We start from the raw sequence: 25,797 nt of genomic DNA, 5'->3' as shown, positions 1-25,797 counted from the left end.
GGAATTGCAATTTTTAGGAGCCAGTTATGCTTTTAGCTTTAAGGCAACGAATGCACCAAAATCGAAAGGGCAGTTTTATTGGCGATGGCTCCCCTGGTCCAATTCGGTCTGCTGGAGATTCCTTTTTTTCTCTGTCAAGTAGATGTCGTCAATTTCCGACTGGTTCTCCACTTTGCGGAAGAAGGTGAAGATCTTCTTCAGCACTGATGTTAGGGCACAATTCAACCGGGTACATTTCGACTAACATCAGTTGAGAGAAAGAAAAACAATTTTCTGTTCAGAAACAGTCAGATGAAATGGTGAAATGTTCAACAATTTTTGTTTCAAAAGATTCGTTTTTTTTTGAAATTTCTCTTTGTTTTGTTGATTAGAATGGTTTGGCTTACACATTACAGAATTCGTTAATTATAACCTACAAGGCAAAAAAAAACTTAAATCAAATTGGGAGATGATTGAATTACTTGAAATACTTGATTTCACGAGAAAAGAAACCAAACTCGTGTCATAATTCGTGCCCACTCCAAGAGTTGTCAGAACAATAAGTCCCATATATTGAGGCACTTAGTTTACTAATTGAATTCTGCCCTGATTTGTAGTCAGTTATGAACGTTTTCAATCTGATCACCAATGGGTGTTCCTGCAAGACTTTTTTCCAGGGCTCGCCCTTTCAAGATTGCATTAATGTTGTTATTCATTTTTGTCTAATTAAATCCTAAAACGTGAGTTTCTTGTTTCTGATTGATTACTGATTGAAACAACACGTGTTGTACCTGCCATAGAAAGGGTAATTTAGAAAAGATAATATTTTACCCAAAATCAAATCAGAATGACAAACACGCCCTGTTGAGAAATTTTTCATTTTTGAAAATGGTTGTCTGATTTCAAATTCATCCATTTCCTTCGCTATAATACGCCTAGCTGAAACAAGGAGTAATCTGGAAAAGAGTCTGGTGTGTTCCTCGAGTTTGGGAGGCACTGCATGGTCGATTTGGAGTCCGAGGCAGAAGCGGAACATGTGGAACTCCTCCTCGGAGAGATACCTCACAATCTGGTCTGTGATCTCCACTATGTTGATCTTGTTCTCATCCTCTATCGGACAGTCTCTCATCTTGTCCATCAGTTGCTCTGCAAAAAAAAATTATTTTTACAAAAAGACAACTTGGAAACTGGGGGAATCTTTTTGCTTTTTCAATAGTATGCGACTAATTCATTTCATTTTTATAGTAAGCTTTCTTCTTTTGAAACATTTCTGACTTTATACTGATTCTTTTACATGACTACAGTGTATAAAGCACTACAAGATTGGATACAAGTTCCGGGCTTGAATTGAAAACTTTCAAAACGCATGTTATTTAAACCTTCCGCAGAACCATAGCTCGTACTAATTGTAGCTACTAGACTATGAAACAGTCACAAGCGAGGACTCTCACCAAGGAAGTGGTTGAGTCGCTCCAGCTCCTGGTACCTGTTGAAGGGGTTGCTGCCTCCTGTTGTCGTCTCAGTGGAGTGAGGCTTCACCACTGCCCTTCTCAAGTTCATCATGTGTCCCTCTCTCGATTTCATGTCTGCTATCTTCCCACACAAACCAGTGTCTGCAACAATGATAGATACAAGCGATAGTTTCAATCGAACACATATGATTTCTTTTCAATCGAACAAAATTGAATTTTTGAGCCTCTCGAAAACCTGTGAAAATCCATCTTTGCCCGCGTTTCTATTCACAAAAGGTAATTTTCTACGTTTATCAGGTTTCGACCAAAAGTTTTCACAAGCTAGTTCTTTTTACAAGCTAGCAGCTTTTTTTATTCGCTTGTTTTTTTTAACGCTATAGCAGAAGGTACTATAGAAAGTACCGTAAAACCCAAGGTGAGAAAAAACAATGTGTAACTCATCTTCAAAAACTTCGGAGACAGAAACTGGCTTGCAGAATTTGCCTCAAGTGTCATTATCACGTTCCTAAAAGTCCCGAATTCCTGATAAAAAACCACCAAATGATCCCTAAACCAGGACGCCCATGACCATCAAAACGCCATTTTTTTGGAGAGAAACCTAACGGATCTCACAATTTTAATGTAAAACTTAATGGATGTCATTATTAGAAAAGCCAAACAGATGTCATAAAATTTGGGTGACATCGGTGTCAGAGATTCGAGGGATAGTAAATTTGCTCTAGTATCCTTCACTTTTGATTTTGTTGATGGTCCTCTGGAGGATGTCCTCGCAGTCTCTGGGTCCGATGAACTGGTCCAACTCCACTGACACTCCATTGCTACTCAACACAGAAGAACCCCTTTCTCTATTCAACACACGGAGTGCTGTCAGGGTATCGCCTGGAACAAGAAAAGGTTGCGGTTGATGGGTTCTGAAAGGTTTTAGCATGTGAACTTTTGATGTGTTCAATAATTTTGACATATATTAGTCAAAAGATCTCATAAAGCAGGAGCTGGATACTTGGAGTAGGCTTTTGCTCTTAAGGATTCAACACATTAAATACCAGTATCCATTTATGATCGATCAACCTTAAAATTTTTCTAACGGCGCCTTTGGCATCAATATATTCTCATAACTTTGAAAGGTGAGCGCGCGTTGAAAAAAATGATTGATTGACCGGCACCAAGATTTTGAGTTACTGAAAAAGACTCCCTGTTGATAAAAAAAAGAAAACTATTGTGGCTTAAAGGGAGAATTAGACCAACTAACTGGGATCTGATGTTCCTTTGCTCCCTCCCCTGTAGTCTCTCGCTTTTAGTCCTCCCCCGTACTCACTCTCACTCGTCTCAGACAGGAGCAAGTCCCCCACGTCAATCGCTCGGATATTAGGCTTAAACGGGTATTCCATGTTCAAATAAAGAAGAAGGCTTTTACGTGAACACTTCTGGTGATCATGATACGCTGTGAACATGCTTACCATTATACGGAGCTAGTACATTATACTATTATGTTACGGAGCTAGTAAAACGTTTTTTGATTTTTTTTCAAACTTCGAAAAATAAATCTAAAATATATCAAAGGTTGCAATTGACTATAGTCATAAAAATTGACCCCTCTTGACCTTTTCGAAGTCGGTTCCGTCGTGCCCTTTGTTTGTGCGCGTGTACCTGTTGTCTTCCTCCTCCATGTTCCTCTTCTCTGCCATCATGAGACTGCGCATCTTCCTCGCCACCGCCGTCTTCAGCCGCATCGTAGAGTACCTGATAGTAAAAACAACAACCACACCAGTTCCAAAAAGATTACTTTATAGTCAAGAAACATGCAAAAGAGAAAGCAAACAAGAACGAGAGCTCATTGAAAGGAGCGTCATGTTTCGGTGACGAATTAGTGAACACGTCTTAACCTTTTAACTAGTTCGCAATTTTCAAGATTTGAGTTTCCTAAAACCATTTTTTACCAAAGAGGACAAGGACGAGCGCATGATCTTTTTAGATCATGGCGGAGAATTGTTCTTACGCTCCTGCCATACGATTTCTTGTTAGTTAGTTAGTACAAGTTAACCAATCCGCTGGAGACCATCAAATTGTACCTTCTTTTGGCGAACATGAGTCGTTTGGCCACGTCTGAGAAGAGAGGAGGAGCAGACACGGATCTTTCATGTGCATTGGTACCATCATCACCCCCATCCACCCCTTGCCCCGCCCCCTCTGCACCCGATCCCTTCCTCGCCTTGCTAGCCGATGCTGATCGTTTCTTGAATCTCTTCGGCTGAAAGACATAGAAAACCGTGAGGCGACAGCTTGTCAAAATAGACAATTGCTGCAACTTCATCCAATCGAAATCCGGTTGTGCGTAAATATTCAATTTACATTCAATTTTAAATGCTACATTTTTTCGAGTTTTGTTTTTATGGGTGTTCGGGGAGGGGTGGTTGCAATAGTGCTTATAAGAGTTAGAAAACTAGTTAATAACATAATCATTAATTTTAAAAAACAAAAATTTCGTCTATTAATTGGGGTAATGGCCAGATATGACAATTCAACCAGAAGCTCTAAATTTGTTTTATAACCAAAAATATTCAGAGAAGGATTTATCAACATTGGGATAACTTAAGCGATTTTTTTGGAACTCACGACTGATAAGTTTTGAACATAAATCCACGATTGACTCCTTAAAGTTTTTGGTGAGGTACCTGAAATCGGTGGGAAAAACTCCAACCTATTCAACCTTTCCGTGCAGTCAATTTCAGTGACCAGGTGGGAACCAAAATATGTGTTTCTTACTCTCGTCTTCGGTGCACTCCCATCCGAAGATCTGTTCTTGTCAGATACCTTGTCCGCATTCGACTTCTGCGGCGGAGGAGCCGAGGCTCTTCGAGACTGTCTTGAGTCCACTTTAGGTCCTGAAAAACATACATAACAGCAATTTTTTGCCTTGATTGCAGTAATATCAATTGCGCCAGAAAATAAGTAAGACTCTATATCATTAGGATTAGATGGGCTTAGAAAACTTGTTTGATCCTATTTGTGAATCGCAGATTTTTTTTTTCATAGAAGAACAACCAGAAGGAACTTACTACTCTCTTCGATCGGATCCAGTACCTGAAATCATATCTACACCATTATAAATATCTAGTTCGTCTATACGTGTGTGAGTGTGTGCGTGTGTGTGGTGCATATGTGAGAGAGAGAGAGAGATAGAGAGAGAGAGAGAGAGAGAAAGAGAGAGAGAGAGAGAGAGTGTGTGTGTATGTGTGGGTGTGTGAAATGTGTCAGCGCGAATTCAATTTGATCTATTGTCGTTTGTCAACTTAATCCTAGTTACCCTCACTGGGAAATAACCTTTATGGGAAATAACTTTTATAAAGGATTATATCGGAAAAAAACTTAACCGATATATGATCGATTTTCATGACCCATCCAACCATGAAAAAGTGATGTCTGGAGATTATCATTATTGATTATTGTCAATACTCAAAAATCAATTATAATCGATTACAGTCAATTTTTTAGGCAACAAAATCCTTGAAAATCGATTTTTTTTTCGGCCGAAAAAATTTACTGCTAATTAAACTCTTGAAAACGCTTGGCCGAGAACTTTGTACAATTTTATTTTATAACTAACTATTCTGCAGACATCAACAAAAAACCATGCATGAAAAAGTAAATAAAAATAGAAATACACAGGGGTTTTATTTTACAATTTTCTTTTTATTTTTCCTTTTTTTCCTGGTGCTAGACTCCGTGGTAGAGTTGGTGACCCAAATTTTTTACTATTGATCATGGAGCTACTCACGCTACTGAACAGGGGGGCTACTCAACATGAACTCCACCTCTTTTCCCCATTTTAACCCGCGGCCCCTAATTTTTTAACAACCCCCCCCCCGCCAACGGTTAGTAAACTAGGGGATGTGGGGGAGGAGCTAAACTGAAGAGGGAGAACTGAGGGGGGCAAACTGGAGAGGGCGGAACTGAGAGTGGGGGCTACATTGAACGGGGGCACTCAACGTAAACTACACCTCTGTATCCCCCATTTAAACCCCACGAAATATTTTTAACAAATCCCCCCACACCCACGTTCAGTACTGGGGAAGGGGGTGGCGAGGGTAAACTGGGGAGGGGGAACTGAGGGAGAGGGACAAACTTTGGAGGGAGTAAACTGGGGAAAGGGTTTATGTTGAGTCAACCCCCCCGCCCCCATTCCCGTTCAACCATCGCCCTTTTAACCAATAAATACAACGCCTCCCCGTTCAACCATTGATCTCCCGCCCCCTTACTTTTACCTGATTATGAGAGAGGAGGTCTGTGGGCGAATAGCGACAGTCAACGTGGCCGATGGTGAAAAACAATTGAACAAAATGTTTAACTGCCAAATTGAAAGAGTAGAGAAAATTTGAAAGTAAAAAAATATTATGTGAAGAGTACAAGTTTATAAAACGTAAAACTTAGCAACTGCATTAAACAGGAAATTTTGATTAATAACCTCTAAAAGAGTCCATTATTATGACTATAATGGATTACACTGATTAAAAATATTGGGATTATAATCTATTTTTAATCGATTATAATGGATTACATTTGAAAACTATTGAGACTAGCTGAGTAGGCCGCCGGTACTCGAACGGGGGGAACTACAACAGATGTCGGTACCATGGGAATACCAAAGCCACACATTGGGGTACGGTGGGAAAAATCCACTTGTTTCTCCAAGTACGGCCACAACATATAACACTTGGTATTTTTCTACTAACTAATCGGGATGACCTCCATACACCGAAAATGCTATTCATACAATTCCATACATCAAGTGTATGGAGAAAATGCTTACTGTTCTGATTTCAAATAGAAACAGAAACATGAATTATTTTATTGCGTTCACAAAATGTGACGCCGCCGCCACCACCAAAAGAAATATGTTTTTATTCCCTTGCAAAAGGAAGGGAAATGCTATTGGAATAATTCGTATAACGCTTTAAGCATTGAGAATTGAAACGACTATTCTCATTCAATACGAATATTAACGATTCCTCTCGTAAAATACGAGCATACGAAACCTTCTTCTCGTAAAATACGAATGTACGAATAAAGAATACGAAGTTAAAAGAAACTTCTCATTTGATACGAAAAGTGGCGTGATTTCCCAATCTGAGTATAAATAGAAGCTCAAAACTACGGGAATTCATTCCAACAATATCTCTTCTAACACCAACACCACTCTCTTCTACCACCCCAACCAATCTCTAAAAAATATCTCTAATCTCACCGTTAAAATAGATATTGAGTCAAAAGGCAACTTGCTGTAAATTCATACTAACTTCTTTTTTTAATAAAATATTTCTCAGCGAATTTTAGATTTACTTTCTAAGATAGAAAGTAGAAAGGACCCTTTATTCCTAGCAAGCGTTTTGTCCGGCGCACATAGTGTTGCTAGCGTAATAAATTGGTGCGACCAGTGAGGCTCACCTTCTAAAAATTCGCAAAAATTGCTAAAGTCTCAAAAAGAGATAAGCAGCAAAGATTCCAATTCTCAAACTGGAGAATTGTTGAAATTTCTCTTACAAATAAAGAGAAGTAATAAATTTCCAAATCGGAAATTTAAGTTTTCTAAACAAATTTATAAACTTTTCTATCTTTCTTTTTAAAGTTTTAAACTAAAAATAAAATGGCTGATACCCCAATATCCCATCCCAATTTGTCTTTAATGACATTTTCGGGAAACGATCCGAACCAAAATGCTACGGCTTTTTGGAATTCAGTTGAAAACAAAATTCTTTTCTCATTAGGTCAAAGACCTGCTGATAATGATGCACGACGCAGCTATGATAGCAGACAACGATCCCTATTCGGATCATTGTTAACTGATACATCTCTTGAATGGTTCAATGATAATGTAACCAATGCTACCACATGGGCACAACTCAAAGATCTCTTCCTAAACAGATTCGTTCGACGGACGAGATCAATTCAAACATAGAATTGATGCTGAAAATGCAGCTCGCCAAGATGGCGAATTAATAAAAAATTACTTCCACAGAATTAAATCTTCTGTAGATAGAGGATGGCCCGAAAGTATTGATGAAGCCGTTCATGCTACTGAAGCTGCTCAAAATGCTGAGAGAACTATACAAAACAGACAAAGAAGTCAAAAGTATATTGATTTCTCAATTAAGGGACTAAGACCTCTAGCCCTTAAACAAAAAGCTCATGAATACATGATAGAGCATCCAAATGCCAACTGGGATCAATTCACAAATCATGTAATCACTAAGGATCTAACATTCATTGTTGCTACTGATCCTGCCAATAAGTCAACAACGGATAAAATGACTTCATTAGAAACTCAAATTAAAGAACTAACAAAATTGATCAAGAATCAAGAAGTTAGTGCAATCAATGATCAGAATTCATTTCAACGACGTCACCCTGACATCAAGGGAAGACCAAATAGTACACGATTCTGCGAATATTGCAGAATGAATGGACATTCTATATCTAGATGTTCCAAAAAGCAAGTTCAGGACGAAGTAAATAAGTTGCGAAAAGAACTCACAACAAAAAATGAACGAAGAGTTTCATTTGAAACTGATTATAAACGAAATCGAAGACCGAATAACTTCCCTAACCAGAATAACCCTAACCCAAGTAACCGGTTTTGGGATAACCAAAACAGAACTACTAACAATTCAAATCCTAGCCAAAATAACTATGGCATTCGCCATAATTATAACTACAACGGAAATAATTTCCAAAAGGTTCAGAGAAAATGAACAAGTTGCTAAACAGTTCTACGACCAAGAAAATAGGCAATTCAATAGTAATCCTAGAGGTCGACCATATAACACTGGAAGCTATAATAGCAATAACAGTCGAGACTCAACGCGATCTCAATCACCAAATTTTAGATCGAATCAAATACAGTCTGAAACTACCCACTGGGTTGAGGAAGAAGTCAATTACTGTGATGCGATCACTGATTTCTTTCCTTTAAACTATTAAAGTCTCCGAAACCGAGCGATGATAGTAATCCTAAATCAAGGATATATCTTAGCTTATATCATTTTGCCACCGGAGACAAAAATAATAATAGTGGACTTGAAATTGAATTCATGATTGATCCAGGATCAACTTGTAGTATCATAAACTACCCAACTTATCAGGAATTGGAAAAATTAGGTCAAAAAATGACAATCTACCGATCCAAAATTAAAGCAAAGACTTATAATGGATCTGATATACGTATGTTTGGCCATACATCTATCCAATCTTGTTTCGACACTGATGGAAAATATCCATCTAACCACAAAGTGTGGATAACTGAAGAAAAGACTGCTAACCTATTAGGAGTAGACTTTTGTCATCTCTTCTTAAAAGCTCTCTACTTTGATATCCCAGCAGTTGAGCTCAAATCAAAAGAAGGTGTAATATCCTACGGGTTGATGAACAACGATAAAGAATATCCTAACGTTTCAAAGATTGTCTCAATTAACTTGAAAGAACCCTTGTTCATTCCAGCACGCTCTACATACTTATACAAACACTTGGCTAAACCAAATTCATACTTCGAAAAAGGGACTACATTCCTGCCTCATAAAAATACAACTAAAACCGAATTGGTTTTCATTAATACAGTTTGTACTCAAATTGAGCAAAGCCTACCTATCCTAATTGAAAATCAGAAAGATCATCCTGTCACACTAAACAAGTGTGTACTAGGCTATGCAGTAACTGATATTCAAGGATACGAGGATAAAATATTTGCTATCCACGATTGTGATGAGTTCACAACGAGAATTTTAAACGAAAGTTCAGAATTCGATAGCTGTTTCATGCTGAACACTGTTGTCAATACAACACAGGAAAGCAATAATCAATTATCCGGCCCCTGTCTACAATATGTAGACTTCAAAAAAAGGTCCATATTCGAATCGAATATGCCCATTGCCCATACAATCTCTGCAGATAGAGCAATGAAAAAAGGGTTTGCTGAATCAATTAGCAAAAGGTATCCTGAGCTACGACACTTTTGTAACTCAATACATGCTAACATTAACGATATTCTCATCTTCACTGATCCAAAATCTGGACAAGTCATATTTAACCTGATTACCAAACAGAGGTACTTTCAGAAACCCACTTACGACGCTATATTCAACACCTTGTCTGAAATGAAAGATCATGCTATAGCAAATAATATTCGATCTATCGCAATACCCAAAATTGCTTGTGGCTTAGATAAAATGAATTGGGAAGAAGTTTCCAAAATCATTCTCGATGTATTCCAACATTCTGGAATTACTATATTTGTCTATGTTTCAGGACAAGAAATCAAGGACATGCCTGCCCTTGAAGTGTTTGATACAGAAAACGTATCAGAAATATTTGAACAAATTGGTTCAGATATAGTCAAAGTATGCAAAAATGAAAACGAAATAGCAACCGACTTTTCTAATGATGCAAAGAACCTTTGCAGGCCTCCCTTGAAAGAACAATTTAAAAAGTACCGAAACAAAGAACATAATGATCGGCTAATTGCCTTTCTTGTCAACGAAACGTTTACCCAATACTCCTCAATTGATAAGGACAATAGTAGCACTTTGGAAAAAATCGAAACTACTATTAAATTCTTATCTGACTTCGATTTCACACAAAGTGATATATCGGATGATGAATTTGCTGATCTAATTCAAATGCTGATAGAGGATCAAGACGTTTATTCTCATCACAAATATGATATTGGAAAAACAAAACATAAATTCCACATACCACTCAAAAAGGACGCAACGTTCAAAAAACAACGACCGAGTAAAATCCCAGTCCATCTAAGAGATAAATTGGACAAGTTAATGGATGAATTAATCCAAGCAGGCATAGTCAGAGAACTAAATGAAAAAGATGATATGAACTCATGGTTCGTAAATCCAGTCATCATTCTTCCAAAAAAAGACTACGTTAAGTTGGTCTTGGATGCTAGGTATCTAAACTCAATCACAGATACTAGCAATTGTAGTTGGCCATTAGAACCACTACAAGTTCTCATGACCCGAATAAACGGATCATACTTCACAAGTAGTGATCTCTCTTGCGCCTACCATCAAGTACCTCTAACAGATGAGGCTCAGAAATTAACAAGCTTTATTGTAGGAGGTAGACAATATACCTACCAAGTTGGTTTTTATGGCTTGAAACCACTTCCAAATTTCTTCAGTAAACTAATGAGATATGCCTTCGGACCTCTCATTAAAGAAAAAAAAGCAATTACTTACATAGACGACACTCTGTTACAGAGTCAAAGTAAAAATGAAATGTTTGACACAATTCGAGAATATCATTCTCTTTTACGGAAGGCTAACTTAAAAGCTGCCCCTGATAAAACCTTTTTCTTCCTAAGAAAAGTTAAATTTTTAGGCCATGTTGTCTCTAAAGATGGTCTTTCCCCAATCGCTTCACGAATTGATGACATAAAAAGATTGAAATCCCCTGAATCAAAAACAGAAGTTCTAGGAGTATTAGGTGTCATGGGATTCTACAGCACATACATCATCAATTTTCATGTGGACGCAAAATGTCTATATGAACTGGCAAACAGTAGTGATAAGTTTCAATGGCTACCATGCCATGAAGAAGTTTTTCAAAAACTGAAAGACAAATTCTGTCATGATATTTCAAATGCCATACCTGATGTAAACTGCCCATTCCACATTCACGCCGACTCCTCAAATGTAGGAACCGGATGTATACTCATCCAAGACTTCCCTGAAGGGAAAAGAATTGTTTCTGCCAATTCTAGAGTCTTTGATAAAGCTGAGCAGAAAATGTCTACTCAACATCGTGAATTATGTGGAATAATATCTGCTTTGCAAACCTATGAATTCTACATTATAGGTTCACCCTTTCCTCTATACCTATATTGCGACCACAGACCTATTCTCTTCTTATGGTCCAGAAAAGGACAACTTTCTCATAGATTTTTCAAATATCAAGTCGTATTGACAAAATTCAACAATTTGAAAATAATCTATACTCCAGGTTCAAACCTAGCCTTTCCTGACTTATTGAGCCGAAATGTGCCCATCGCTGATATCAAAAGATATCAACTAGAACACAAAACCATTCCAAATGATATAAAGTTCATCCTAGACAATGGAGAACAAATATGTTATTCAGTACTCCACAAAGATGATAACATATTTCAAAACGATTGCTATCCAGTCATTGCTCAAGTGCAAGGCGGAAAAAAGAAATTAATCAACATAAGTGACAGAGGAGACTTCAGCATTGAAGATGCTCCAGAATATTTTGAAGAATCTTGTAGTGCGATTCAAAATATAACAGATTTCTTCCGATTTGGCAAACAAATTAACCAAATCAAACGGCTATCTATACCAGATATAAACAATGAAAACATTTATGAAGAAATTCCAGATGAAGTATCTGCACTTGATGATCCTTTGGAAAATTCAGAATGGCTTGACTTATATGAAGGCAATGTTGAGAACAACCTTCTCAACGACCTGGTTAAAGCAAAAAATGATTTTGCAACCAAAACAAAATCCTTGAGGTTAATTGAACCCCTAAGTCTCCAATCTGAAGAGAATAAATCAGATTCTCTTGAACTGATAGCAAAAATGACCGACTTTGCTAAAGAAGCAAATTTAGACGTTGGAACAATTATGCAAGAGCAGTGTAACGATACTGTAATCATAGATATCAAAAATTGCATAAAGCAAAACGAAAAACCAGAAAGAAACAAAAAAAATCCTTATCGTGAAGAAAAAGGATTAAAAGCCTATATCAGGCAGTTCGAATTATTATTCATTGAAGACCAACATGATCTTCTATGTATTAATGAATATAATGATGACTACACTAAGAGTCCAAAAATTTGCTTACCCATCTCTCTAGTGCTAAACTGCTTTGAGTTAGCTCATAAGCATCCTCTTAGCGGTCATCACGGCGAAACAAAAACTTTGGAAATAATCAAAAGATATTTCTATTGGCCCGGACTCTATAAATGGGTCAACATGCTTCTTCATGATTGCCTAGAATGTCAGAAAAATAAACCTAAACGAAAAGACCTGAATGAAGCTCCATTACAACAATGGGGACAATTAGAAACAATCCCAATGAAAACGATCCACATTGATCATAAAGGTCCACTTAGACCATCAAGTCACGGCAAAAACTTTTGCTTAGTTGTGATAGATGCCTTCTCTAGATATCTTCAAGTATATCCATGCACCCGTGCAGACTCTAAGGAAACTATTAAGCTCTTAGAGAAATACATCACAACATTTGGTATTCCACAACAAATTATTCATGATAATGGAAGTGCATTCATGAGTAATGACTTTGCTCATTGGTCCTCTGAATTGGGAATAACCCAGAGACCAAGAACTACTTACTCGCCTTGGACTAACGGAAAAGTTGAAGTCCAGAATAAACATTTAACCCAGTACTTTCGACATTTTTTGAGTACCTCAGGCTCAAACTGGTCTGAATTAACAAATAAATTTGCTTTTGCACATAACACCGCCATTAATTCAAGTACAGGTTACACTCCATATGAGATTGTCTTTGGCATAAAACCTCAGGTTCCCCTTAGCCTTAAACTAGGCCTCTACCGCGACCAAAACAAAAGATGTACCTCTGAATTTTGCGCTGGTCTCGAAAATCATGCTCATACCGAGCATAAGTCAAACAATGAGACCATAGATAGATTTCTAAAAAATCAAATTTCCGCCGAAATACTAAAAAGGGAAAATGATTTTAAGTTGATTTATAGTAACACCTATACCCATTGCCGCCGCATCACTAATAAGGCCCACATGTTCCGAAATCAATTTAAATTAGGACGGCCTATAAAAGAAGGCACAAAAGTGTTACTAGAAAATAGATCCAAACCACTATTGAAAAGTCAAAAGCTTTTAAATTTGAGATCTGGACCCTACACCGTAATTGAAAAAATCACGGAAGTAACATACGGAATTCAAAATGATTTCACTAACGAAAAAAAGATTGTCCACCGCAATCATATTGTTGAATACTTTCCTAAAGAACAACAAATGCCCAAGCTACTACAGGAGTACTCTAGTGATTTATTTTCAAGTGATTTTTATGATCATATAACAAATCATCAAATCGACTCTTTCAAAAAACCGAAACAAGTTGAAAATCTACAATACCAGTTTTGGCCAGTAGTCAACAATGGTTATCAGCAAATGACTGATAATAATCCTACAAATGAGGATCAAAATAGAACTATTGTCCAAGATCAATCATTAGATTCAGGCAGAGAAACCATGCATCTAAGAACTTTGTTCGATGCGACTGCGATTGACCAGAGTCTTAGACCTATTCGAAGTTCAACTCCCTATCCTGCTGATAAAACCCCTAATCCTTCAACTAGTCAATCTAGTAGTTATGGCCACCGCCGCCTACCTAGCCGCAGTATAAGTCCTAATACTAGTCTCGCAAATGACTTTGGCCGCCGCCACCAAAATATAACAACACAATATAATACTCCCCGTCCTCCTGATTTCCCTCGTTTATCTGAATCATCAGAAAGCTTTACTGACGGAAAAAATATTCCTCATAGCTCTCAAGAAAGCTTCTATGAAAATACTCGATCCGCACCTGGATCACTTTCAGAATCTAAAAAACCTAAACGGACAAATCGTCCTACAAACTTTTATGGAACTACAATTCCATATAGCCTAATTGGCAAATTTAAAAAGAAATAAAAACACTAAACCATTTATTTGGCCAGCATAATATTTTTTTAAATTCTTTTTATTGGCCTTCTCTTTTTTTTCTTTTTCTACTTTATAAATACTTCGTTTCTAATAAAAACACAAAACACCAAAAATAACATGTTAATAAATAAATTTAAAAATAACTTTTATAAATATGAGATTTAATATCTGAGTACGCTTTCATAAGTTTTAATGCCGCCATCTTTTCTAACGAGTTTTCCGCGGCCCTACTCAGGCTCCTCACTGCAAACTGCAGCGCTGAGTACGGCCGCCACCAAGCTTGATAAAACTCCTCCAGCATAATCTCAAGCTCTATTTTCCGTCTAAACTCTGCCTCCGCCACTGGCTTTTTGAAGAATTCTTCTTGAAACTAAAACAAATTTATATAGTATTTCTATGTTGCCATGCCACTTGAATAAAAAAATTTTTTTTATTACTTTTAAAATTGAGTGTATTGTAAAATAAACTTACATCCTCCCCAAAGAATAAGGACAAAAAGTCCATTGTCTCTTGGGAAACCACATGGTTTCCACTCCATGGGCTCCGAATTCCCTTCGTGAAGCACCTACTTTGTATTGAGCCCAGCTCAAACAGTTCGTCAGTATTCAGGACCGGATACTTGAATATGTAACTCCGGTCCATAAATATCATGAACTCCATGGGTGTCAGATTAGCACCCTTCTCGACTAAATCGTCGTATATTCCCACTCTTCTCTCCACTTCCTTGTCCTCCAGCAAGGCTTCGTGTTTAAACTCCAACTCATCCCGCAAGTTCAAAAACTTCTCGGGAAAGTCCACCAGATTGTCTTCAGGCTCGATATAACTCATTTTTCAAGAAAGCAAAAATTTTTAAAAATACTGAGATAACAGATGAAGTTGAAACGGAAAGCAAACAAATGATGTTGCTTTTAGTCCTCTTTTATGAAGAGATGTTTTTTTTCATTTTCCTCCTCCAATAAGGAAGGGGAATGCAGTTGTTAAAATTAACATCAGCATAAACGAATGATTATCATTCCACTGCTAGATCTCAACAAATCAAAACTAAGTGGAAAAACCACGACATTAAGCCAGATTGGAAAAAACCACAAAACGAATGGCGAATGAATTACGACTTAAAAAGAGTCACTTCCGAAAGACGCCGAATAACAACGGCCAATCAGAGCTTAGATTTGCAAAAAAGCAAAAACAGCCTTTAAAAACTAACTGATATACAGTTGTTTTCATTCTTGTTCAATTTCACATCTTTCATTCAAATCCTCCTCTCTCTCTCTCCAAAATATAAAATCTGCTGAATTCCTCAACAAAAATTGAAATCTAACTCAGATTTCCCTTCACAAAAATCCACAAAATGACAAATCCAAATAGTGAAATAGAGGAAGGTGAACTAATGGACCAAGATCCTGTTCTAACCACTCTCGAGGAAATGCTTAAAGTAAGTACTTTTAAAAATTATTCTACTATCATTCACCACCAAAAAATAAATTTGCAAAAAATTTATTTGGTTGGTCTTTTAACTCTAATGATACTTTCGAATCAAACCTCAGCATTTGATCCGAAAGAACAATTATATGCAAATACTGCAAATAATCTTCGGGTTGCTCATTATGATTGTCAACTAATGACTTCTAACAAAATGTTCTCTCTAAATAAAGTAGCACCTTGCAAAGTCCAACCAGAAAATATTAAAGTAGCCCATGCTTATGTTACTCTATATCAGAGACATTATCGCACAAAAGTAAATGCGACAATGTGTCGAATCAAACACCAATCAATGCGTTGGTTTTGCGATTCTTTTGATTCGAGTGGTATTGACGCTCGACAAAATATGATCACTACTGATCTCCACTTATCTGCCAATGAATGTAAATTGGCCGCCGACAGAGGTTATCTTAACCTAGGCTATGCTAGTATTGGAAATATTCCTTTCAAATTTAATGTTAAAACAGTAACTAATGCCCATGCTGGCAAAGTTGACGGCAAACATCATAACGAATGTGATGGCCGTTCTTGGATTAAATTGGACACTTTTGAAACTTACATGCAAAATGTAACTCTGACTGTTAACCTCAAAGATGGAACAGTCAATAATTGGCAAAACATTCCTTTGCCCTGTCCAGTGTCTGAAAATGGATGTGAAACAACATCCTTAGACGCTTTTGCTTATACTTGGGAAGAACCCAACAATTGCATTTTCACTGTTTTAAACAGATTTCCGGCTAAAATGATTCAAAACGAAGAATCATACTACATAATTAAAGGCGATTCTAGCCCATCTATTCATTCTACCCATACAAGGGATTCTCAAAAATTTATGCCACAGGTGATGAATAAACCGCAATCTCTTTGTGGTCATCCCAGAATAGTGTATCCAACTTCATATGATTCACTTTTTATTGCATACACTGACGGTTTCAATATGGATACTGGAATCCAAGTTAAACCAACCCCAGAAACGGGAACTATTCATAATGCCGGCCAACCAAATTCTACTTTTCTCACATTAAGTGATGATTCGCCGCCACTCCAATTTTCAAGTCATCAAATTGACTACGAAGCTCATATAGGTACCAAATTGGACTATATTCTTTTTTATAGCTTCTACATGCTCAGAACGGCCGAGTTAGCCCTTCTGCAAAATCAATGTGAGCTAGAACGCTCCTCAATATTAAATACTTTAATGCTTTCGCTTGAAAGCCCACGTTTGGCTGGCTATATTCTAACCAAAAACCGCTCTATGTTCTTAGAGACCAATGGCAATGTTGCCTGGCTCTATCATTGTCCAAAATTTTATTCACCTTTGCAATTAATGGATGAATGCTATAATCGCATTCCCATTATGTATAAGGAAAATATTCAATTTGTCGATCCAATTACGCGACAAACTTTTCAGTCGGCAGATCTACAAGACTGCTCCGACAAACATTCGAATCTCTTTCAACTAGATGTTGATGATGATAAGTCCTGGATTGAATTAACCCCTCAAATTACAAGGGTTACAGGACCATATCTCTTTGAACCAAAAGAGATAATTCAAAAGATTAAGCATTCTTTAGCCTCTAGCCAAGGCGCTTTAATCTACACTTATGCTCAAATGCAAAAATTCTGGAATATGATTTCCGATAATTCAGAGATGAAAGGAATACTGCAAAAAGTATCCAGGTCCTTTCTAAATGCTAAAAAAATTTTCTTCAAAGACTCATACAGCCCGCTAGGCTCTTCCCAAACAATTTATTTGGACTATCTCATCTCTCCAAACTTTTGGAAAAACGAATACACCCGTATATTCGGGAAAGTACAATACTATTTAGAAAAATGCGGAATAGTCTTCGCCTCTTTTCTATTTGTGAAATTCATACTAGATTGCCTAGTATTCATAATAAAGGCTATGCATATTCACAAAATCACCGGCCGCTCACTACACTTTGGCAAAGTATTGCTTGCCGCTTCATATAATATACTTTTCACTTCCATAGTGACCTCAATTTTCACTCAAGATGAGGAAACTGAAAAAATAGAACAAGAATGTGATCAGAAAATACAAGCCCCTCTTTTAGAGGAAATTGACAAAATAAACCAGGATCGCATGTATCCTCACATCCAATTAACAAGTTTTGAGAGAAGAACTCAAAACTTGGATCACCCAACAAACCCAGTCTAATAAAAAAAAAAAAAATTTCTACTGTTCTAGGATATACCAACTGATTCAACTATGGACGCAACACTTGATGACGACTTGAGAGATTTCGAGGATCTCCTCTCACTTCTGCCACCAACCGATCCACTGGACTCGCAGATTTCAGCACTCACTCAACAACCAACTGTTTCTTCTACTACAACACCCACTGCAAAACCGACCTCAACACGATCCTTCGTTGAGCCACTACTTCAAACTAGTTCAGCTGTCCCAATAACTACAGCATCACAGCCACCACCCCTAAAAATTTCACCCCCTGATTTTCAAATACCCCTGGTTCCCTCGAATTCTAAAATTAAAAAACGGACCCAGATTGTAAAACCATATAAGATACTAACGGCAAATACGCCGGTATCAACTTCTCATTGTCCCATGACCATTAGGCGACAGCCCTTGCACCCCACTGAAATAAACACTAGATTACATATTCAGTTAGAAAGGGAACGATACATTAATTCTAAAAGCAATCCTGGCTTCGATATGGATCTCAATTATGCTTTGAATCCATTAATCAATCGTTTTAAATTAGAAGCTTATCACCCTATAAAAAAAATGTATTCCATAACTAATTCCCTTCTTGAATATCAAAAAATCTATGTCCCAGCAAAGTATCTGACAGCAAAATTACAAACCCCCCAGTTAGATGACTATACTGATCAAATTCAGCGCAGTCATATCCATGAAACGCACCAAATCCGGGAGCTGAAAAAGCAAATCCACAATTTGAAAACAAAAAATCAACAACTTATAGCCCGGTTGGAGGGAAAATTGTAAGAAATTTATCCTTTTATTTAAGCATTTATTCTTTCGCTTTATATAGCTATGTAGTATAGCTATTAATTTCCTTTTAACAATTTTGACTTTTATAAAAAACAAAAAACACAAAAAAATACCCCCTTTGTATGAACCAGTCCTCCCCTTATTACGCGTTTGGACAGACTTCACATACTTCAGGAAGAAAAGGAGACTTCGGAAAAAGAATGTTTAAGGAATAAAACTAACCTTCAAACTTTTGAGAAACAGATAATTTTGATGTATTTAATTTTATAGTTAAATCCCTTGGTTGTGTAAACTCTATTTTGATTTATAAATGTAACTGATGTGTTTATATTCATTCAAGCCTGACTCAAAGTATCAGTTGTTCAAAAACATCTGCTACCTGTAATACCAACAAACTATTGAACCAACTTTATGAGATTGAAAGAAAAAGCTTCGATTGATCAACAATTACCCCACTATTCAAGTAAAAGTAATAAAAATGAAAGTTTCAGTTTTTTCCCTCTCCAAATAGGAGGATGAATATGTTCTAATTTCAAATAGAAACAGAAACATGAATTATTTTATTGCGTTCACAAAATGTGACGCCGCCGCCACCACCAAAAGAAATATGTTTTTATTCCCTTGCAAAAGGAAGGGAAATGCTATTGGAATAATTCGTATAACGTTTTAAGCATTGAGAATTGAAACGACTATTCTCATTCAATACGAATATTAACGATTCCTCTCGTAAAATACGAGCATACGAAACCTTCTTCTCGTAAAATACGAATGTACGAATAAAGAATACGAAGTTAAAAGAAACTTCTCATTTGATACGAAAAGTGGCGTGATTTCCCAATCTGAGTATAAATAGAAGCTCAAAACTACGGGAATTCATTCCAACAATATCTCTTCTAACACCAACACCACTCTCTTCTACCACCCCAACCAATCTCTAAAAAATATCTCTAATCTCACCGTTAAAATAGATATTGAGTCAAAAGGCAACTTGCTGTAAATTCATACTAACTTCTTTTTTTAATAAAATATTTCTCAGCGAATTTTAGATTTACTTTCTAAGATAGAAAGTAGAAAGGACCCTTTATTCCTAGCAAGCGTTTTGTCCGGCGCACATAGTGTTGCTAGCGTAATATTACCAGACAATTTTCATACATTTTCGAAAAACAATAGAAAACATTAAATCATTTCTGCGGCTTTTTGAGAACAGTTGAACAGAGTGGTGACAAAAACAACTGATTTGAAATTTTTTTGAAAAAAATGCTTACCATACAATTTCCGTATACGACAAAATTTTTTTTTTTTTCAACCGCAAATCTAATTTTGTACGCAAACAAACATTTTCCGATACGACAATAATGGCTTTTTTTCACTTAAATTTTTTTTTCAAAAACACTGAAAACTATTTCTTTTGTATGACGTGTTTTTGTATGGCTTGATCAATGTCTGATAATTTGAAAATTCAAAAATTTAAAACAATCATCATTGAGACAATTCAGGTCGTTTTTCATGCATTGTAAATGCAAGACCGTCCAACCTTTGTTACTTTGAGTAAACCAAGGTCTTTTTCACTTGTGCTCGGTTGCAAACACAACCGAAAATTTGTCAGAAAATGAAAGTAGCAACAAAAACCAACTTTTTGGTTTATGGAGAAAAACCTTATCACACAATTTCCATTTATGGGAAAATGTTTATCATAGAAATTTTACACAATTTTCTGTACGTATGGAATTGTATGGAATTGTATGGAAAAAAATTTCCCATGAGAATTTTATGACAAGCATTTTCGGTCAACCCGGGTACTTTTAGATACCACGCTCATAACTTATACAATTCATAGGACTAATGACACGTTTCTCGTTTTAAACAATAACCCTCTCCAAGCATTAGTTAATACTGTTCCCCCTGTTAAAAGCCGCAGGGCCGGTACTTGCAGCCACAACGGATTTTTTTTTCACAGTACCACTATAGGTGGTTTTGGAGTTCCCACGGTACCGATTCCTGCTGTAGTTCCAGCGTTCCCCCTGTTGAAGTACAAGCGGATTAATATACTACTTGTTACTAAAGCTGCTCTCGGGTTGAAGTGCTCACTTAATGCTTCGACTTTCAAAGCCGAGCACATGTCGGTGCTCGACAAAAAAAAGAATAGTTAACACAGGGCTTTGGATCGAGCACCAACTCAAAATATACAGCGAGCACGGTCGATATATATCGAATTACAGTCGTACACAGTCGGAAAATACGAGCACGGTCGTAACATATCAAAATTTGAACGAGCAAGGTCAAAACAAACCTCGAGCACGGTCGAAACATACCGCATGAAAGGTAAAAAAAATATTTATTGCCCGCGGTAAGTCGGAGACATAAATATAAACTTTTTCCGAATACCAAAATAATTGTTAACGGTTTTGACTCATATAAAAACCACACTATACATGAAAATAAAAAAAAAATAAGCTGAAAACACTCAGATACTTTATTCAATTTATAGGACTAACGATATATTTATCCTTTTAACCAATAACCCTCTCCAAGCGTTATTCAAAACTTTTCCCCTGGCTAAAAGCTACAAAGCCGGTACTTGCAGTCACACTGGAATTTTTTCACAGTACTCCTTAAGGTGGTTTTGGTGTTCCCACGGTACCGACTCCTACTTTAGTTCCACCCTTCCCCCTGTTGGAGTACAGGCGGATTAATATACTAGTTAGATTGACAAATTTTTTGAAACGATACTTTTTTTAAAGAGACACAAAACCGACACATTTTTTGAAACCAAATATTTCATTTTTGCAAAAAAAAAGCAAGTATTGATTAGTTTCAAACCCAGAACCTTTGCTAATGCAGGCGTATTATTCGTTACTTTCAGACTGAGTGCACCATAGTTTCTGGGAAATTTGAATTCATAATCAAACAAAGCAGCAAGTGATTCTGTTAAATAAGTTGTTAGCTCGAAAATGTACTCTATTCTAATTTGATAACGATTGCTAATTGCAAGCTTACTAATTTTTAAGATAAAAAAAATTAAAACGGTTTTTTCTACAAAATAGTATTATCAAAAGTATCACTTTACAGGCAATACTTGAATACAGTAAAATTAAAATACAACGACAACTGTATAAAAAATTGGAAGAAAAATAACCACCTTAAATTACCTATTTGTAATTTTGCTGTTGTAAAAATCGAACTTGGCCAAAGAAAGTACAGTCCGAGAACAATTGGAGAGAAAGTTTCTGGAACAATACAGAAAAACTCAAGAGCCGAAACAATACAGAAAAACTCACTTAGTAACTGGATCATACTTCTAAACGAGTACCAGAAGCTTAACTAGCAAAGCGAATTTCATTCCTCATGGATCCAAGTAGCATGCGATAAAAAAATTCAAAAGCATGCTCTTTCAATGCTATGACTAACATTATGTCTGCCTGAATGTTCTCCCTCGCCCTGAAGGGATCTTCTGGTCTGGGAGAAGTTTGGTCTCTGCTGCCAGTATCCAGTGTGTCTGCGCATCTCACTCTCCCGCCGGATCTTCTCCAGGGTAGCTGCGGTTTCCCTCTCCGCCTCCCGTCGCTCCTCCATCATCTCCTATTAAGGAACAGACCGCTAATTACGTCAGGTTAACACTATTTACAAATACTGATGTAGTTCTCCTCATTGAGGACAACAACATGGTAACTTCATGCTAACTTTTTTTTATAGTGGGCTGTTTAATTTTTTCTCAACCCCTTGCACCACAAGCACAGATCATGAGTGTATTAAACATCAAATCTTTCTAATGAGAACCGAAAGTCTTATTAACTTCATTGACGGTCCCATTACAGGATAAAAACTGCAAAATTTGTTTTAGACTAAGAATGATCGGCTTCAACTCCTAATGAAAACTCAACAAGGAGGGGGGAAATAGATAGGCATATCTTTTACTTGGAAGCTCTTATCCCTCTCCTTTTGTTTCTCCAGCCACCTCGCTTTGATCTCTGCCATCCGGATGTCCTTTTGTCGCTGGATTTCCCGCTATAACACGATATGAGCCACTTGTTTCGTCAGCTAATCTGTATTTAAGTTAGGCAAAATGTAATACCGTAGTCACATTTTTGTGGTTTTTCGAATAGCCTACAGTCAGTTTCAATCAAATATCCTAATTAACTTTTTTTTATGGAATCATACCAAAAAGTGCACAAAGGGTCGTAATTGTTTTTTCTTAGATTTTGTAATTTTTTGAGATTTCTAGAAGCTTTTCTTCCTCATTCTCCGCTATGAGCATGATGACAAAAATCATTAAAAAACCAGAATCAACGACTTGATATTTTTTTTATTGGCTCGAAACAGTTATTTATATAACAATAATTCTGACCTTAGCCTCTCTTGCTTCCTCCTTGCTTCTCTGCGCCTCCTCCCAGATGCGTCTCAGTTTCTCCTCCTCCATCTCCTTCCGCTGTCTGGTCCTCATCTCCCTCTCAGCCGCTGCACCCCTCGAGAGCTAGGGATAAGGGAAAGGATAAAAGATATTGCTGATTAAACAGTGCTCATTGCGAGGCTAAACTGTGCACTGGATAGGCGCAATATTTTGTTTCTGTATGTTCCTGGATTCGAGAAACTAATCATTAAACACATTCCAAAATGTAAGTGGATTCCACTTACAAAACTTCCGTGAATTCGGCGTACAAATGAGTGTAACGTATTTGTTGTGTCACGGATTTGTTGTGGGACGGATTCCGCCACAAGCCAATATGGCTTGTTGTTCTGGATTCCGCAAACTGTAAGTGGATTCCGAACTTTGTTTATTATTGAACTTGCATATGAACAGGTAGAAGCTAAAGCTGGAATTCTTATCTTTAGCAATGCGGAGTTTAAAAGCAGGGACTTAACCATTGTCAGCGGAATCCTCGAACAAATCTGAAAACATTGTTTAACTAAATCGGTGGATGTCATCTTTTAGTATTTGGGATACATACCCCAGCAAACATTTTTTGGTATTATAGTTTTGGAAACACAACACCGAATAAAATCATTATATGGAGTCATTGGGTTACGAGTGTTCAGAAACACAACGCACAGCATATTGCCGAATTAGTTCAGCATTTGGGATTCCATCAATCCCAAATACTGGTCGGTATTTGGGATTCTATCAATCCCAAACACCAATCATGTAATTGAAAGATTGCATTTTTACTGCAACTTTTATATATAAACATATATATATATATATATATATATATATATATATATATATATATATATATATATATATATATATATATATATCGAAATCCGCAAACAAAATGTGGATTCCACTTACAATTTGCTGATTCCGCTTACATTTGCGGATTCCGCAACAGCTCAATTTTACTATACACATGTCTAATTGTTTGTTTGTGGATTCCACAAATTGTTCTGGATTCCGTAAGTACGGTTGCAGGTCCGCAAATTTGTCTATTTTTGGAGCGATTTTGAGCGGTAGAGTGTTTCAGGTATTTGTTTGTGGAATCCATAACAGCAATATCAATGAAAATTAGCAATGATGTGGATTCCTCGACAAGTCTGATTGTCGCCTGTTGTGGAATCAGTTTATAATGCACCGAATGCACAGTTTGGCCTCATGATGCTGCAGCAAGCTTTTTATGTTGAACTAGGGGTGAATCTAGGCTTTTCTAAATAAAAGGCAGAGATTTCCAAAAATTTGTTAAGCTCGTTACAGTTGGAATTAGATTTTTTTTTCGAATGCCATTTACATAAAATGGTAATTTGTCTGAGAGATGGGCAAAAAAAACGGAAAGCACCAATTTCTGATTTTTAAGTTTTTTTTTCAATAATGATTTTTAAGCCAGGCAGTTCCTGTTTGGATTTACTAAAATCAACATTCTTATATGCAAGGATATTTCTTCTAAAGAGCATTTTTATTGATATTATGTGACAACGCCAAAAGCTGAGCAAACTAACTTCCATCTAAAGCAGAGTGTGGGGCGTACGTCTCCCATCAGGGATTAGTCTACCTCACCAACCAAAGGGTCTCCCTATATTATTATTACATAACATCTTTTCGGTCGACCAGAAGTATAAATTTTCAAAAGGTGCCTTTGGCGCCAATATATACTAATTTTTAAGTTAAGCGCGCGCCGAAAAAACTCGGATTTCTAATCACAACGTCGCATAAAGTGCCAAAACAGCATTTTTTATCTCTTTTTTCAAAAACTTGCCAGCTGCGTTGAAAACTTGTTCTGTTAAGGTTATGGGACCGCTCAGAAAATTATTTTAGTTGACCTAAAAAAAGAGGACGACAAAACTTTTAAATTGTTTTTTGAAAATACAACCCCCTCCCCTCAAGAGAACCCTAGATTCGCCCCTGATCTAAACTAAACTGAACTTGTATTTTTTTTCAAACAAATAGTTTTTATGAAATTCGACGTTGTAAAAGTTTAAGAAACTTTTAATGATCAATTATTATAACTCATTTACATAATAAAGAGATCAACTACAAACCTTAGGCCATTCATTTCATTTGCTCACAAAGAAAAGATTTTTTTCGTTCCATAACATGAAAAATAAAGCTTCATACTATCAAGAATAAAATAATTTCTTACCTCATGTTTACCCCCACTAGGTGGGGTGTGCACCATGTTCATTTGTGATTCAGATCTGCGCATTCCCCCACCTACACCTCCTGATGCACCATTAAGTTCAAACAGACAAGATTACAGCTACAAAAAAACTTATACCTGGCAAGTTTTGGTGCGTTATTCGAATACGTTTTGCTCGTTTTCTGCTTAAAATTCAAAATATTAAATTTTATACATAAACAATGAAACTAAGAAATCAATAAAATATCTTTATAATTACTCTATAAAAAGAAAAAATAAGTTTTTATTCTTTTAGAAGATAGAATTTAGCAAAAACACCAAGAAAAAAGTATATGCAAAATTATGTCTGTTTGAACTTCGTCCCTCCCCCTCCCCCCGTCCGAGAGTCCATTCGGCGCATGCCCCCTCCCCCTCCTACCACTCTGGATTCAGGGGGCATTCTGCCAATGCCATGCATGCCCACAGGGCCTCGGAATCTAGAATATTGGAACCAGTTCTAAACTAGTATTTATAAACCAATTCTATTATTGATAAAATGATCTCTATTAAATATTACTAACTAACCAATCATA

The 25,797-nt window shown here is 36.7% G+C and overlaps 1 protein-coding gene across 1 annotated transcript; it reads right to left on the bottom strand.

Annotated features, from left to right (window-relative positions):
* Nucleotides 1-75: 75 nt before the first annotated feature.
* On the bottom strand, nt 76-25,293 carry LOC134855009 (uncharacterized). The gene is made up of 13 exons (XM_063871392.1): nt 25,229-25,293; nt 23,002-23,127; nt 22,572-22,661; nt 22,065-22,235; nt 4,508-4,532; nt 4,215-4,333; nt 3,521-3,699; nt 3,053-3,191; nt 2,701-2,821; nt 2,184-2,330; nt 1,431-1,592; nt 913-1,125; nt 76-203 (listed from the first exon to the last, which is right to left on the bottom strand). Exons 1-13 carry the CDS (start codon nt 25,289-25,291, stop codon nt 76-78), a joined length of 1,683 nt encoding a protein of 560 aa, XP_063727462.1. The 5' UTR covers nt 25,292-25,293.
* Between the last annotated feature and the right edge of the window lie 504 nt (nt 25,294-25,797).

Source organism: Symsagittifera roscoffensis, chromosome 1 (assembly GCF_963678635.1).
Source record: "Symsagittifera roscoffensis chromosome 1, txSymRosc1.1, whole genome shotgun sequence".
Classification (NCBI taxonomy): domain Eukaryota; kingdom Metazoa; phylum Xenacoelomorpha; order Acoela; family Convolutidae; genus Symsagittifera; species Symsagittifera roscoffensis.
This window is presented reverse-complemented; position numbering and strand designations above follow the sequence as displayed.